Source organism: Grus americana, chromosome 1 (assembly GCF_028858705.1).
Source record: "Grus americana isolate bGruAme1 chromosome 1, bGruAme1.mat, whole genome shotgun sequence".
Lineage (NCBI taxonomy): Eukaryota > Metazoa > Chordata > Aves > Gruiformes > Gruidae > Grus > Grus americana.
In genome coordinates, this window is record NC_072852.1 from 2,206,524 (window position 1) to 2,223,406 (window position 16,883).

At 46.7% G+C, this 16,883-nt stretch overlaps 1 protein-coding gene across 1 annotated transcript in view; it reads right to left on the reverse strand.

The window, feature by feature from the left end:
• The window catches only part of LOC129211670 (collagen alpha-1(VII) chain-like), a 117,236-nt gene that overhangs the window by 61,859 nt on the left and 38,494 nt on the right, over positions 1 to 16,883 (reverse strand). The window contains exons 23-39 of the mRNA XM_054839122.1: positions 16,158 to 16,281; positions 14,702 to 14,845; positions 14,193 to 14,383; positions 13,571 to 13,702; positions 12,408 to 12,482; positions 12,037 to 12,117; positions 11,918 to 11,944; positions 10,352 to 10,396; positions 9,564 to 9,632; positions 9,352 to 9,447; positions 7,918 to 7,944; positions 7,690 to 7,743; positions 6,277 to 6,348; positions 4,958 to 4,993; positions 2,431 to 2,466; positions 1,056 to 1,091; positions 172 to 204 (exon numbers count right to left, since the gene is read on the reverse strand). Of these exons, the coding sequence (XP_054695097.1) occupies positions 172 to 204; positions 1,056 to 1,091; positions 2,431 to 2,466; positions 4,958 to 4,993; positions 6,277 to 6,348; positions 7,690 to 7,743; positions 7,918 to 7,944; positions 9,352 to 9,447; positions 9,564 to 9,632; positions 10,352 to 10,396; positions 11,918 to 11,944; positions 12,037 to 12,117; positions 12,408 to 12,482; positions 13,571 to 13,702; positions 14,193 to 14,383; positions 14,702 to 14,845; positions 16,158 to 16,281 (1,278 nt within the window). The remainder of the gene's footprint in view (positions 1 to 171; positions 205 to 1,055; positions 1,092 to 2,430; positions 2,467 to 4,957; positions 4,994 to 6,276; positions 6,349 to 7,689; positions 7,744 to 7,917; positions 7,945 to 9,351; positions 9,448 to 9,563; positions 9,633 to 10,351; positions 10,397 to 11,917; positions 11,945 to 12,036; positions 12,118 to 12,407; positions 12,483 to 13,570; positions 13,703 to 14,192; positions 14,384 to 14,701; positions 14,846 to 16,157; positions 16,282 to 16,883) is intronic.

Here is a 16,883-nt window from a genome sequence, read left to right on the forward strand (position 1 = left end):
ATAAAAGCAAAAGAAATATCAGCAGGGCAAGACTATTGCTACTTTTCCAACCTCTCCTCTCTGGTCAATCACAAGGGAGATATGATTCAGACGGTGAAACATGGTACAGCCTTCACTTTTTCAGGTGAAGATTTAATCTAAGTTTCAAGCTGTGCTAATTAATGGACTTACCCGGACACCTTTCTTGCCTGGAGGTCCCAAAACCTGAGGATAAAAAGAAATCATAGAAATGCTTTCCTATTTGGGAAAAAGGATCTCCCTTTCAAAGGAGGGTTTATTCATGTTACCTTTTCCAAAGCAAGAGAGTGTCAGCCTTGTTATGGGATAGGAAACCAATGACCTGCATTGATGGCTAGAAAGGGCTACAAGCCAAATCCCAAACCCAGTGAAGCTTGTGAGGAATCCCACCAACTTCAGTAGGTTTTGGCTCCAGGTATGGGTCTGAACAATCACTCACATGCAAGGTGCTATTGGCAGATAGCTGCTGTAGCCTTCACTGACACACACACCAAGGACCAACCTTCAGACAGCAATGTCCCTGCTCATTCAAGCATCCTCCAGGACACATCAATCTATCCTGGTAGCGGGGTCTCAGTCCTTAATGCAACCTCCAACTGCCCCCACAGCCCTTACAGCAATGCCATGGGGCATGCAGAGGTAGCCACCACCAAGGTTTCTCCTTGAAGCTGCCCTAGCATTTGGAGGGACATGAAGACCAGTGCCTCTTCATGTGGGACCAGAGCAGTCCCATTGTGAATGAGGAGCCTGAGCAGGAGGACAGGCCTGGAGCAAAGAGCTCTAGTGTTGGGGAGGCTTTATCCTTATGTTTCCTGCACAGCAGTGAAGCTCCTTTGAGGACACAGTGGGCAACTGTGCAGGGCTGGGAATACAAGAAGTGGAGCAAGGGAGCAGAAGACATAATTGGCTGGAGAGTCAGGGTAAAGGTCTGTTAGTTCTTCCTGCAGTTCAGTGGGACACATGTCTCTTGGCCCTTGGTCTACCGGCACCGCTGCATAGCTATAGCACAAGAAGGGGTGTAATTCACTCATAGTTACCCCCATAGCTGGAGCACCTGGAAATCCTGGGTTCCCCTGCAAGGCAAGAGGACATAAAATGAACAATCTGTGGCAATGAAAAATTTCTGCTCATTGCTTTCCCCCATCTATTTCTTAAAACAGCTCAAAACTCGGAAGCACAAGAGCAAAACAGAGAGGAGACACTGAGCTCAAGTCCATCCCTGCTGGCTTCATCTCTGTGTAAGCCCCCCCCCCATAAACACACTCAGCTGCGCTTGCAAGAGCCACACACACAGAACAAGCTGTGGAAAGTCAGGATACCTTCACCTGAGCTAGTCAAACATGTTGTCCTCTTATTGTTTGACTTACTTGGTCTCCCTTCTGCCCTGGATGTCCTAGGAGTCATCAAAAGAGAATTTCCAATGGACTGAAAACAGATTGAGCACTTTCGGTCACTGCTGTACTGCGAAGCTCCCAGCCAGAGGGAGGGAGGGAGGAAGCTCTTCCACCCAATTTTTCACTAACTACAAGACAGCTCTGCTAAACAGCTGTACAGGCTCTTGGGTGAGAGATGGAAATGCCCATGCCTATCTCTAGCACGTCTGGTTGCCATCTACCAGGAGACCAAGTGCAGAGCGGCAAGCTCTCATCCCAGGTAAAGCTATCAAAGATGGTCCTTTGCAAGCAAGAAAAGGTATGGAGGCAGCCATGAGATGTGTGGGAGCTACCAGACCAGGTCAGTGTTTTGTCTCTGCTCAGAGCTGGAAGCTGCAGGTACACATACCTGCTGTGCTTGCAGGGCCTTGCTCCTGCAAGGTACACTGGCTCGAGGAAGACTGACAGCCTATTTCTATTTCTCACTAATGTAGCTATTCTTAGGAAAAAATGCTGCCGTCTCTTTTGATCTTTGAGGTTATAATCAAATGCACGTGCAGAACAAGTGCAGCTGGGGGAGCTGTAAAAGCAGCAAACCTGAAATACGGCTCAATAAAAGCAATCTGCAAATACACAGTAGGGACTGTGATGGACTTGGCAGTGCTGGGTTAACAGTTGGACTTGATGATCTTAAAGGTTTTTTCCAACTTAAACAATTCTATGATTCTATGCCCGGCTTGTTTGTCAGTGTTTGCTAGCTGCAGACTGTTGCGGGGATTTACCACTGGTGCAAGGTCTATCCCATGCACGAGACCTCCTTCAGCAGCAGTGAGCTCCTGAAACTTTGTGGTTATGTGCCTTCTAACTACGTGGCCCAGTTATATCTGACCAGACTGGGAGAAGCTTTTGAGGGGCGAGTCTTCAAATTCCCTCCCTCTGGATCTCCAACCAGATACCTCAACTGCTTTGTCCTGAGCCCGAAAACAGAGCCAGAGCTTCTTCCCTTCCTAGTCTGTGCTCCAGTGCTGGCCAGTCTCACCTTTTCCCCTTTAACGCCACCTTGCCCTTTGTTACCCTGGAAAACAGAAGATGCTTTAGTTAAGACAAGGCTCCACCGGCAGAGCAGGATGAGCCTAGAGGCTCACACGCTGTGGAAGAGCATGCTGAGCATGTTCTCTCCTCTGGAGACTGTGAAAGCAGGGAGGAAAGCAAATTTAAAAAAGAAAAGAAAAGAAAAGAAAAGAAAAGAAAAGAAAAGAAAAGAAAAGAAAAGAAAAGAAAAGAAAAGAAAAGAAAAGAAAAGAAAAGAAAAGAAAAGAAAAGAGAAAAGAGAAAAGAAAAGAGAAAAGATGTTTTTTACATATGTCATATATAGTATATAGCACATGTTATAGTATAAAGCTATATGCTGTATATAGTCCATGCATTTATATATTGTATATTGCATGTTAATTACCTGTATAGTATGTATATTAAGATATCTTGTATAATCATATTACTATATATACATTATATATAAAGCCTAATATTAAATTGCATGCATATTATAATAATTACTATGTAGTTATATCATAATCATCTACTATATAGTGTAATATGCATATATTACTGTACATATATATGGACTATCCTGAGCTTGATCAGTTTCTTCCCAAGGAGCTTGAGAGCTGAAGATGAGACAATCTCTTGGAAAAGTTGAGAGTTCACATCACAGATAATGTGCAGGTCTGGGGTTGCGGGGTAGGTCCAGGCTTAGCTCAGAGGCTGAGCATAACCAAGAGGAGCAAGGTGAGATGTTGTTCCAGGGCCCAATTACTGTGGGTTCTATATTTACATATGGTTTTTTTAATCATATTTTTTAAGATTTTGTTCTGATTTGATTAATTTGGAAGCACACCCTTGGCTCAATCAGGTTTTCTTCCCCAGGTGGTGCTGGTTCACCCTACATGAAAATGAGCAGCTGTGATTGTCTCCTGCACCTTCTGCTGTCAACTCGGAAAGAGCTCATGAGCAATGTCAACAGTTATGTCACCAGTGAGCACCCTGCCAAATTTTGCTCTTTCTCCCCATTACTTTGCATGGGCAGTCCATGAAACACCCAGCCACAGACCCGTATTTGTGTGGATCAGGACTGGGCTCTTGCAAAAAGCAAAACATGAGCAGCAAACTGGCTGTTAGCACTTGCAAAGACTTCACAGATTTAAGAACGTCTTGTATTTTATGAAATAAAAAAGCACCACTGCAAAGGGAAGCAAACCACTTTGTTTCAGGCTGAATGAAACATTTCTTTGGATATTATTTTTTCCTTCATTTTCCACCTCTCTTGGAAGTATGAAAATAATTTATTTTGGGGTCAACATGGACATTTTTTGAGCTTAACAGACATGAAATAATTTGGTGATAGAGATCCATTTGGCCATCAGCAGTAACTCAAAGAATATGTCCTGAGTTACCTGGAGAAGGGGGCATGCAGACAGCCACACAGCCCAATGTTGGCTCCTCCAAGAGCCATAGCAACCTGAGACCTTGTTGAGTTGCCTTACGTACCACCTAAATCCACGCCTGGCACTCCCCGTACCGGGGAAAATTCAGACTTCCTGAGTCTTTCTCTGGTGTCAAACTTCAAAGATAGCTCAAGCCAGGTGCTTCAGGAAGAGGCAAACATCCACTTAAACCTGAATTGACAGGTGTTTCTCCTAGCTTAAGAGAAAGTCTCCTTCCTCTTACAGCAATCGTCCCTGTACATGCCAAGATCAGCTGATTCCTCCTGCACCCGCAGCTTTCCAGGTATTTTGGCACACAGAGAAGCCCTGGAGTTGAACTCCCACATCTCCATGAGTACTGAGAGCTGGGAGATGGGCGGCAGTCTGCAAGAAAATCTTCCTGCCTGCCGTGAGTCCCTTCCTGACCAGTCCTTGCCATGCGTCATCTTCCCTGGGTTCACGGCAGAGTTGCCAGATTTGGACTGGAGCTATATTTGGCCAGTCTCTTTCCTCTGGAAGCACCAGAATGCCAAAATCATTCCTCCCCACCAAACCCAGACCCTTAAGCAAGGTGAGAAAATTAGTCAAGTCAAATTTTCCTTTTCCTCCAACAGCTGGAAGAAGATGGGCACTTCCAGAAGAAAACTCAAACTTTAGGATGGACTATATCACCTCTCACAGGGCTGGACTTTCTCCACTGAAACATGGGAATGAATCTGGGCCTGGATGGTTCAGACGAAGCTGTCCAAAATGTGGATGTGAAACAATCTGCTCGTTACATCTTCCTCCCAAAACACACTTAACGTGAACTGCTACAGTTCTGCAGAGTTTCACTGGCCACAAAAATGCCATTTATTATTTTATTAAAATATCACATCTTGCTACCTTTCCAGGTCTCTGCAGCACCCTGCAGCAATGACTTCCACAGGCCAGTGACTCCTGATGTATAAAATTATTCCCTTTCATTGCTTTTGAGTAAGGTGTCGACATTCTCACAGCCTCTGATGATGGTTAGAGCTAGATGTTTTCCTTGGCACCTGAGTACCAGGTACAGGGACTCAGGTTCAGCATTTTAGTACCCACCTTTGGTCCTGGTGCTCCTGGAGGTCCCATCACCCCCTGAAAAAACAGAAGAAACAGTGAAAGGTCAGACTGTAAAACCCACTGTCTTCCCTTCTCTCACCCTTTCCATTTGTAATTACAGGATGCGCCCTCAGAGGAAAACCTAGATAAGAGGTATTGGAGGAGACTCTGGAGACACTAAACCCTCCAAGGGGACTTCAGCTGCAAATCTCACTGAAAAATTGCCATCCCACCTGCTCTCATTCTTCCCCCTTCAAGCCGGCAGTGCCAGGAATGCCAGTTCCCTCCACCCCCTGCAAGGTAAGCACAGCGCTGCACTCAGGAAAGCTGGTCCCCAAAGTTGTAGAGCATGCTGTGTCCTACCCCTACATCTGCTTCAGAGCTCTGACTGCACTTAGCCACTCCACAAAGCAGGAGGGAAGAAACCTGCTCTGTAAACATTTGGCTAAGACATATGTCTAGCCAGTAACCTTCGATGACTTGGAGGAGAGAATTAAAACCAAGGGTCTGTAGGTGTTTTCAGTGACCATTTGAAGCAGGGTGCAGAATTCAATGAAGCAGCCCTATCCAGGGGACAGGGAGCATGCAGGGCTTGGGCCATGTTTGGGAGGAAACACTGCTCCTGACAGCAGTGAGATCTTCCACAGGGTGGAAAGAAGAGGACTGACGATGATTAAAAAAAAAAAAAAGATGATTAAGGGACTTGAGCAACTCTCTTATGAGGAAAGGCTGAGAGAGCTGGGGCTGGTTAGCCTGGAGAAGAGAAGACTGAGAGGGGATCTGATCAATGCTTATCAATATCTAAAGGGTGGTTGTCAAGAGGAAGGGGCCAGACTCTTCTCAGTGGTGCTCAGTGACAGGACAAGGGGCAACGGGCACAAACTAGAACACAGGAGGTTCCATCTCAACATGAGGAAAAACTTCTTCCCTCTGAGGGTGACCGAGCCCTGGGACAGGCTGCCCAGACAGGTTGTGGAGTCTCCTTCTCTGGAGAGATTCCAAACCTGCCTGGACGCCATCCTGTGCAACCTGCTCGAGGTGATCCTGCTCTAGCGGGGGAGTTGGACTAGATGATCTCCAGAGGTCCCTTCCAGCCCCTACCAGCCTGTGAATCAGTGACTGAGAGGAAAAAGGATTTGGATGGAGATGGAACATCTATTGTACCATGCACAAACTCAAACCCATCCAAGCAGGGGGTGAAGGGGAATGGTGGAAGATCCTAATGTGCTTCCTCACATGTCTTCCCTGCTATTACTTTGTCTTAGCTATTCTCAGCTCCCCCTTGGGCTGATGGATCCTGCAAACATCTGAGTAATGACCTTTTCTCCCCTTGGTCCAGGCAGTCCAGGAACACCATCTAGCCCTACAGGGCCTGGCAAGCCAGGTTTCCCCTGAAAAGGAAGATACATCATCAAATCTTTTTATTCCAAACTGTTTGTTACCAATCATACTAAAGAAAAGGTTTATTTCTAAGTCTGCAGAAACACAAGCAGAGAAATATATATCCTGATGTGCCTATCTTAACAGTTATTTCCTTTACAACTAAGATGTTATATATAGAGATGTCTATGTATTCCCAAACTTCGTTTCCCCTCACAAATAAGCTATGGATCATTGGCTTTTCTCAGGAAAGGAAAATAAAGATGTTTTTGCTTGTTACATGGTAAGATAGAGCCTGGGTACCCATGTCGATCTGGCAGTGGCTGTCTCCTGCAGTGGCTCTTCATGGCTGTGTTGCTGTAAGAGGGTGACCATAGTAACGCTGCTCATGTAGAAATGGACTAACATATGGAAATGGCTGGTCTGTGGGATATAGCTCTGCAGTAGGACCCATACATGATGATGGACAGTAATAGGCACCTTGGGAAGGATGCAAGAACAGGACATGCATATAGTCCCTCAGTAATCTTTCAGGTTTGAGCCACTTGTAATGCAGGGACTTCCCAAATAAATCATGGTTTCTTTTATTGCTGGTAGTCTTCCATGGACTTGTTTATTTCTCTTATCTCCCCTTGAACTCAGACTTCCTACACCCCAAACATCCTTGTGGGACTTCTGTGAAGAACCACCTCCTTTTCTTTGTTTTGAATCTGCTGCCAGCTCAATCCATTTGCTGTCGCATGCTTTGGATTCACTTTCTTGCCCTCCTCTGGACCGGCCCCAGTTCTTCTCTGTCCTCCTCAGACCAGGGAGGTGGGATGTGGGAAGGAGAAGGGTCGCACTCAGCTGCTCCATGGGTGAAGGAGACAGCAGGGCCTCAAAGGTGAATCACTGTCGCTTTGGAGTAGCCTTCATCGGGTGACATTTGTTATCATCTGCCAACATGATTGACTATGCCAGAGGGTTTATCATCATGGTAAGCACCATGATGGATGCACTTCTCACATCTTTGCTCCATGCCATGAGGAAGAGCAGGCCCTTGCTTTTGGCAGAACGAATGACTGTTATCCTGTGTCTTTGCTGGGTTTCTAACATTTCCCTTTTGGCAGTTCCTGAGTGACAGGTCAACAGGATGAAGCTGACAAAGTGAGAAATGCTTAATTTGCCCTGCTTAACCTGCCAGGCCTCATGAGCAGATGAAGCATCCCAAAGTGGCAGCTGATGAGAGCTGGCAGTAAATATTGTCCCTCTATACCCACCCCACATGGCAGTGGGCATCTTGAGGCCAGCTGTCCCTTCCCACTGTGGTCAGCAGCTCTTCCTTAGCAACTGGCCATTGATGGACCACTCACCGGCTCTCCCATGCCTCCTCGGTCACCCTTGAGGCCATTCCTCCCACGAGGGCCCTGCATGAAGCACAGGACAGTCTTACTGTGTGTCCCAGAAGCCCTTTTGGGTCTTGATGGACATCTGGTAAGTATGGAAACCAGAGCCTATTGGGCAGCTTAGAAATAATTAAAAAAAAAAAAAAAAAGCCTTCTCATCACATGCAAAAGTGAAAGACAATCTCAGGTACTTACCCTGATACCTGAATCTCCTGGTTCACCCTGAAACATGAAGGAAAAGGAGCATTACCATGGGGTGGTAATTTAGAGAAGGGGTCCTCTCTAAACTTAGTCCCAGCAAAAAGCTCCTGCAGGCTGTAAAGCCCAGAGACCAAAACTCCCACCCCCCCAAGGGAAAACAGAGCTTTAGTAGAGGTTTCTGCTATCTTGCATGCTCCAGACACCTCAGCCTGTAAAATCTGATTACAACCTCCCCTTAGGGTAGAGGAGGGGAGTTTAGGTCTCTTGGTGTCTGCTGAGACTTTCTGACCCACCCCCAGTGCAAGGAGACATTTGCTGACAACCTTCAGTCTGGTTTTGGCTGTGCACAACACAAATGATCCTGGGTATTTCACTCCAGCCACCCAACAACCCTCCTAGGACTGGAAAAGCACAACTACAGGCTGGGTGGGGAATGGATGGAGAGCAGCCCTGAGGAGAAGGACTTGGGGGTGTTGATTGATGAAAAGCTCAACGTGAGCCAGCAATGTGCGCTGGCAGCCAAGAAAGTCAACTGTGTCCTGGGCTGCATCAAAAGCAGTGTGACCAGCAGGTTGAGGGAGGGGATTCTGTCCCTCTACTCTGCTCTGGTGAGACCCCCCTGCAGTGCTGCGTCCAGCTCGGGGGTCCCCAGGACAAGACAGACATGGAGCTGTTGGAGCGAGTCCAGAGGAGGCCACGGAGATGATCGCAGGGCTGGAGCACCTCTGCTATGGAGACAGGCTGAGAGAGTTGGGGTTGTTCAGCCTGGAGAAGAGAAGGCTCCGGGGACACCTTAGAGCCCCTTCCAGTACCTGAAGGGGCTACAGAAAAGATGGGGATGGACTGTTTATCAGGGAGTGTAATGACAGGACAAGGGGTAATGGGTTTAAACTAAAAGAGGGTCGATTTAGATTAGATGTTAGGAAGAACTTCTTCCCTGTGAGGGTGCTGAGGCCCTCGCACAGGTTGCCCAGAGAAGCTGTGGCTGCCCCTGGCTCTCTGGAAGTGTTGAAGGCCAGGTTGGATGGGGCTTTGGGCAACCTGATCTAGTGGAGGGTGTCCCTGCCCATGGCAGGGGGTTGGAACTGGATGATCTTTGAGGTCCCTTCCCACCCAAACCATTCTATGATTCTATGAAAAGTCTTAGTGGCCACTGAATCTGGTTCCATGTCAGACAAGGCTGACCATAAGTTTTTCAAGCTCCATCATCACTTCCCACTGTGTTGAACAGCAGGGCCCTGATGACAGGAACATTTTGCAGAGTTCCTCCTATTATGCCTCGATGGGAAAAATCCTATGATGGAGAAAAGAAATGTGTGTTCCCAGGGCCCTTGAATGAACAGAGTATCCAGGGACCCTGGACTATGCTGGGTCTCCTCTCTCTGTGGTACAGTATCACAGAGCCATGCTTCAAATAATCACGCTCACCTTGATGGAGATGCCTGGTGGTCCCTGTGGCCCTGGTAAACCTGGTAAACCTGGTGGTCCTGCTACTCCAGGAACCCCCGGCTGCCCCTTCTGTCCCTGCAACAATGAAAACCAGGAAAGGGAGGGACATGGGCTCTCACCTAGCTCCCTTTGCTTCTCTTCCAGCTCTTGAGAAGCTGAAGGGTCCACCACACCTGTGGGATGATACTCACAGTGGGGCCAGGCTGCCCATTCTGGCCGGGAATCACTTCCACTCCTCCCAGGACATAGCCTGGTTCGCCCTGCACACAAGGGGAGGAAACACGTGCTTAGCTGTGTTGGGAGGTCCAGGTGCAATCAATTTCATAATTTAGGAACAATTTCATGATCAGTCTAAGCAGCTTTAAAACCAAACAGACTGTCCCTACGCAGCAAACCCAAACCACCTGTTTGCACCAAATCTTTTGCAGAGGTACCAGAAACCACGTGGCCATGACATAAGCTCTGCTTACTGGCATGGCAGAAAATTAATCCCAGGGAAAAAAAGGAGATTGGGTTTCAGCAGGATCCACTCCCTGACCCGTAGCCATAGAGACAGCTCAGGTGTATGCAAGGAGGGAGGAGGAACGTGCATTGGGGTTTGGGGGAAGGACAGGACAACTGCTCCTGGGATCTGACCACAACTGATCTTGAAGCCTTACCTTTTTGTATCCTAAATGCATGCAAACAGGCTTGTTCGTAGTGGAAACTCAGAAAGGCAGAATGATCCAACCAAGCAATACCTCCTGCAAATGTGCCGAGGGCCTGTGATGATGACTGAACACTTTTCTCCATAAAGACATTAGATTCCTCCTACCAAAGCTGAAGGACAACTGCCCAAGCTGAAGACTATCAGTGTAGGACTAGGTATACAGAGCTCAGAAGTTCATATTCATCAAAGGTCACTGTACAGATGCTTAGAAATTAGAGATCAGAGCAATACAATAGCTTCTGCCCAATGAAATCCAGGAATGAAACTCACTCTGTCTCCTTTTGGCCCCACTGGTCCAGGATAGCCAGGAGATCCCTGGAATTAAAAAGAAATCCTGCAGTGTTAAACAGCAAAGCAACCGCAGGACCATCACTGTGGAATGTTCAAGTTACAGACCCGTCTCTAATAAAATTTCATTCACTTTTAAAGTGGTCATGAAAACAGGTTCCTATAAGTGGATTTTGGTCCCCACATTTATGAGAAATATTTATGTGTCACCTGTGGGTATGCTATACGTCCCTCTCTAGTGATGGGTGCATGTCACCTGATGTGACAGTGTAGTACATTCAAACACTCATGGGAAGCTGTGAGGAATGAGAGGTTGCTGCTCATTTAACCCACCAGGAGAAGGCAAACGAGTCAGAAGGGGCATTCAGTGGCTGCAGTGGTTTGTGTCGGACCCCTGTGATCCATGCAAACCATGGCTCACAAACGTGACAACCCTTGTTAGAGGTGCTACCCCATCACAGACACCGGCAGTTTGATCCAGATGCCCAAACATGGGTGTCCTGGGATGTCTGAGATATCCTCAGGTACCCAAGGTGTAGGGCTGCCAGACAGGATGCAGGATTTATGGGAGACCTGTGTCCTTCTGGAGCATCATCTGAAGGATGGGTGGAATAACAGGGCATCTCAAATCACATGAGAGGACTTTTTAAGAAACTGAATCAAGTCCAAAAGATGTAGTTAAGTTCAAGATGGTGCCACTGAAATGTTGTTTCTGCATAAGAGCTGGCTATTTACACCCCACTGCAGCCAGTGGAGGTCAGCGGCTCAGTTCAAGTACACATGCACTGGTGTCTTGTGCCATTTGTGATGCTCTCTGATACCTGCCTGGCCTCCAGCTCTCACTTCAGAAGTGTCCATCAAGTCCCATATTTTATCAACCCTGCATGGTTGCCTTGGACATCCTAGAGCATCCCAAATGACCTGGGCACCTTGGTACCAGCTCCTTGTCAATTTATCCCTTAGAATCAAGAGTGATTTAGCTGGTCAAACGCAGTTGTCTACTAATAGAGCCCTGGTAAAAGCAGAGGCCGGACACTCGTGACTGCTGATCTAATGTGCAAAACTGTGCCATCACCAATGATGCCAACAGCATGGAGCAATTAGTACAGTGAAAACAAGGGCACGTGACGTTTGGCTGGTCTAGCTAGATGCATGTTTTCCAAGCAATGCTGTGAACCGTTGCTTGAAAAAATTGTGTATGGGAAGTCTGTGAGCAAATGATGCTTCTGGTGATTATGCAGTAGGACTGATATACACAACTGGAAGCAGAGTTCATCATCCTTGGCCTTTTTCTGGACAGCTATGGTTCACTGAGGGTTACTTGGCTAGAAATGTGCCCATGTTGCACATGAGCATTATTTGCCAGATCTCTGAACAGAAGGAAACCTATTCGGAGCTATTCGGTGATAGCAACTGCCCCTCATAAAGGCAAAATGGGTCACTTGGTTCTTCCGTCCTGCTCAGCACAACTGGCCTTTGAAAGGCTTGAAAAACAAAGCCTTAGGGTCCCCCTGTATTGATGATCTTTGCTGCATTCAAAATACTTACAATGTCACCTTGGATGCCAGGGAGACCCTGCAAAACAGGAGAGAGAGAGATATTTGAGAGCGATGCTCACTTTTCTCTGAAATGGCACTTTGATAAGGTTTGTTAAAACAAATACTTACCATGAGTCCAGGGGGACCGGGAGGACCTGTCCGCCCTGGTCTGCCCGGCAGCCCAGGAATGCCATCCTTCCCAGGTAGACCCTAAACATATGGAAAGTAAGAGCATGCAGATTTTGGCCCCAGACCTGCAAACCCAAACAACTTCATGCAGCACTAGCCTTCTGTACGGCTTGAGGGAATCCCCAGTTGCCAGCACACACAAACGTGCATCAGTTTTTTGCCTGATTTTTCAAAGCCAGCATGGAGCAGGATATATCAAAACACCAACATAAAAGATCTGAAGATGATTCTCTGCTAGATCTCTTCCTTCGTTCTAACCATTTAGTTGCATATTAATTAACCAAGTGGATGGTTCATGCTGGTGGACTCACCCTCTCTCCTTTCTCTCCCTTTATAGTAAAGCTGTATGGGTCATAGCCTCCATGAGCTGGTGAGCCCCTGAAGCTCTTAAAAGGAAAACAGAACAAATGATAATGAAATTACGGTCTGGCAAAGGATGGCAAATAAACCAGAATGACCATGAAATCCAGACTAGCACACCCCTTGGCTTATGCAACAGAAGAAAGAAGCAAGGTTGACCATCCAGGGGACCTGTTCATATCCTCACACTGTTCAAAGTCCCTTGGAAGTCATGCATTATTTATTGTGTCTCCAGCTTGTGTCTTGAAATTGGGAGAACAGGATGGAGAACACAGGGTTGTGTGAGGACAAAATGCAGTCAGGGAGCATATTGATGCCTCATGAAGTCTTGGCCCATGTTCTACCTACAGATCAGGTTCTTCTTTTTGGCTATGGAAAGGAGTTTGGCAGAGATGAAATAAAGACCCTAATTCAACCACGCATGGACAACATTCATGTCACCTAATTTTAGACTGCCATAGCATGAACATCACCATCTGAGCTATTCTGCCAGTGTGGACACCTACCTATGAACCGAAGCATGACCAGACTTTGCTGACCACACTGACTAGCTCCACCAACTACTATGGAGACTCATTTTCTCCAGTGAGGCTAACACAGACTGTTCAGACTTGCTGGCTACAGCCACATCAGTAAACTCACTAGTCCAGCACATGGGCTCTGGGGCTGTCCTACTGTTCTTCATGTCCTCTGGCTTTCTGCTTTGTAGAAGGAGGGGGTAAATTTGCCTCTCAACATTTTTTTTCTGAAGTAAGGAGCAGTGGTAGCTTGGCGGTCTGTTCAGTGGCTCACATGGAGTCTAGAGCTATCTGAGATGCCACAGAACATCTGGGACATCTGCATGGGGCTGGCAGATATGAAGCAGGAACTATGGAAGACCTGCATTTCATTGGTTTGCTGGGAAGGAGCACAGGAGGCTGCTGCATTTTCCATGTTGAAATTGCAGCTTCTAGGATGACCTCCCCAAACACAGACATGGTTTCCAAAGTTAAAGGTCTTGACACTGATATAACGTCACTGCACACCACATATGTATGAGAAGTGACCTGATCAGAGCAGTGATCAGTATGTTTCTTTGAATCCCCTGAACAGACACCAGTGAACTAATTCTCACCTTTAAACACCAGGGACCACAAGCCTCCTCTTTTTTTTGGATATGTGGTTCAGCTGATGATGGATCAGGGATGCGTGGCTTGCTCTCTGTGTCACCAAATGGCGATTGCTTGTTGGCTTCATGTCTGGCAACCTACAGCATGGAGTTTGGCTTAGATTAGTGATCCTGCAGGTTTTGGAACCAGACATCAAACACCAACCTTCAACAGGTCTCAGGGGGTCACTGCACTCTTATATCACCAACCTTTTCATTGGAAAGGCCATAAAATATCACTGTTGGAGATACTCTGCAGATGAGCTCACATCCATACCAATGACCCATCAACCAGAGTTAGAAAAGGACAATGAATTTATAATACATTCAAGTGCTCTGCCCCTGCAGTAGCCTTAGGCAACAAAACTTTTGCAGCTGTATTCCAGCTTCCCCAATTCCACTCCCTTGATTTCAAAGATTTTGTTCCTTATCTCTAGGGTTGGACAGTAAGTGAGGGCAGGATCGCACCAAGCGTCCCAAATCTGTTCTGACTTTGCTTTGAAACTTTGCTCAGGGAAGAAGATTGCCCTTGTGCATGACCTGCGCCAAGCAAGTTGGCTTATATTCAAAGGGCTGTGAAGCAGCTCACCTCCCCAGATGGCAGCTGGGCTCCTGAAGGCTGCGGGTCAGAACAAATGACTTCTATCAGCTCTTGGAGGATCTGGGGGAAGTCATCAAATGTGCTGACGTAGAAAACATTCTGGAGGTTCTGCTGCAGCAAGATGGTGTTGAGCTCAACGGGGTCAGCTCCTGAGACACCCACAGCAATGATGCGGATCCCTGAAACACATCGCTCACTCAACGGAAGCAAAAATGTTTGAGATCAGAGTTTCCAAACCCCTCATCACAATCTTCCTGTTAATAACCTCTGTTGGGATTAGGTACTCCAGTGGCCACGCGAGAACTCACCTGAAGCAGCATGTGTGAGTTATAGCAAACCAAGATACTCAAGCTAGGAACAGAAAGAAGAAAGGATAACGAGCGAAGAAAGCCAACAATGCACTCAAAGTGCACACATCACATAACGTACTACCCTCAAACCCCTGGAGATTCTTGGAGAACCAAGGCCTTTGGGAAACACAACAGGGCAACTCTTACCCAAAGCATGGGCTACTCTGGCTGGTGGCAACACATCATCCTGGGATCGCCCATCTGTCACAAGCACCAGCACATGAGGGAAATCTGGTCTCATCCCTCTGGAGGACTGAAATAACTCCTTTAGCATGTAGGCTATACCACGACCTGGGCAAACATGGAGAAGGATAGTCTAAATCTGCCTGTTAGGTCTGCAGGTGGGAACTGTGTGTCCCCTTCCACTGATGGAGAAAAAAAGGGCATTCAGTGTGGCCCCATAAATGGATAGTAGCCCCTAGCATGGGACAACATTGTTTGAGGGAGACAGCAGTAAATCAGATTGGCTGAAATGGTTTAGACTGAGTTTAGCAAATAGTTTTGGAAAGGAAAAAATAATACATTTAGGAGATCTGAAGCATTTTCTTTGCATTTTAGGAAAGTCCCCACAGAATTCCCATTTTCAAATTTCTTTAGAAAGACCAGGAAAGTTTCACAAAGAACTCTCAATGAAACTGAAATGGTTAAGAAGCCCCCAAACAGTATGGAAAGATTCCTATGATGGGTAAAATGCGTCTGCTGACACAAGCTCCGTAAAAAGAAGGATCAGAGGCAAGGTTACCTAGGAATTTGCAGTCTGACCAGTTTCATGCCTACTTTTCCTAACCAGTCCCATCGAAATTCTTGTATTTTTCTGTGTTCCTGACCAATACCACTGATCCAGGATGAGCTATATAAGCCTTCAATTAACAAACATGGGTGCCTCAAGGCTCCCCTTTATGTTGACTGACTGGAAGACATTAATTGGGCCATTAAAGAAAGGTAAAGTTAAAATTACCTTCAATTTAATATTGCTTGTGTACCTTCAGGGAATCAAGTATACCCTATTGTCCTGCTGGGAACGAGTAGGTGGAAAGTCCTGTCTGTCTCTGAGCATTTAACTACCTAAGACAAAAGTGTGTGAATTTTGGAGATGCTTTGCTGATGAAGAGCTGTGTTATTTGCACAAGAGAGGTCAACAAAGGACATTTACGTGATGACACACCATGAAAATAGGACGGGGCACATTGTTTTGTTGTTAGGGTAACAAGGTAATAACTGTTGGAATTTGCTGATTAAAATGTGCATACAGTGGGCAATAAGGATGCTTCAGCATCAACTATCCTTACCTAATGTTTATGGGCTTTGTCTCCAAGCCAGGTATAAAAACCTCCCTCGTGTACAGGGAAAGTTATAAAATAATGAAGAGAAACCCAGCAGTAAAACTAGGACATGGATAAAGGACATCAGGCTAGTTGGAAAGACTATCCCTGGAAATCAAACTAAATTCAATCCTCCATTCTCAAATTTTGAAGAACTTTGGGACTTAACTTTCTAACCAGGTAAATTGGTTCAAAAACCTCAGACAAATGCCATCCCTGGTCTCCAGCCTCTGTCTTGGTCCAGAAGGCCCACCCCGTGTATGCAGCTCACCTGTACACACCTGTTTTTGTGTTGCCTCCAGCATAGTGCAGCCCCTTGATGGCTTTCAGGGCACCGTTGCGGTCCCGGTGCTGGTTGAAGTGGAAGGCCGCCCTGGGCTCCTCGCTGTACTGTGCAACAGCAACCTGCCAAAGAAAAAGGGGTTAAAAAAATGCGGAGAGCTCAGGAAGACAGCAAAAGTGCCATCACTCCATAAACCACCTTGAGTTAGATAATACAACTAGTTGCAGTGCAACAGGAGTGGAAAGAGGTTGTGTTTCTTGCAGGCTAAAAACAGGCACAAGAATGGCTCTCAGGTTGGCAGCACATAGGGCACAATCCATATGCTTATGGGTGGGTGTGGTACTATTTCAGATTCTCTTGGGCATCAGAGATTTCTGCAGAGGCTGGTGGACACAGCACAAGACTAATGGGAGACCTGAGCTCTTTGGGCAGCTCATGGCTGGGTGGGAGCATCTCCGGCTGCAGCACCTCCCATGTCAGCACCCATTCCTCCTGCATTAAACCCTTGATCTCTGCTGACCGCAAAAGGAAGCCAGCTACTCAATTCATATTATAGCCACCTAAATCAAAATATCTTTGTGTCCCCAGAATTATTTGTTAACCCAGGGAAACTTCATCACGTACATAAACCTTCAAGACTACCTGCAAGCCAAGAGTGCAAGAAGTTCCCCACTCCTGATCAACTGAAGATAAGCTATGTAGGTCTCCCTTTCAAAGGGCTAGT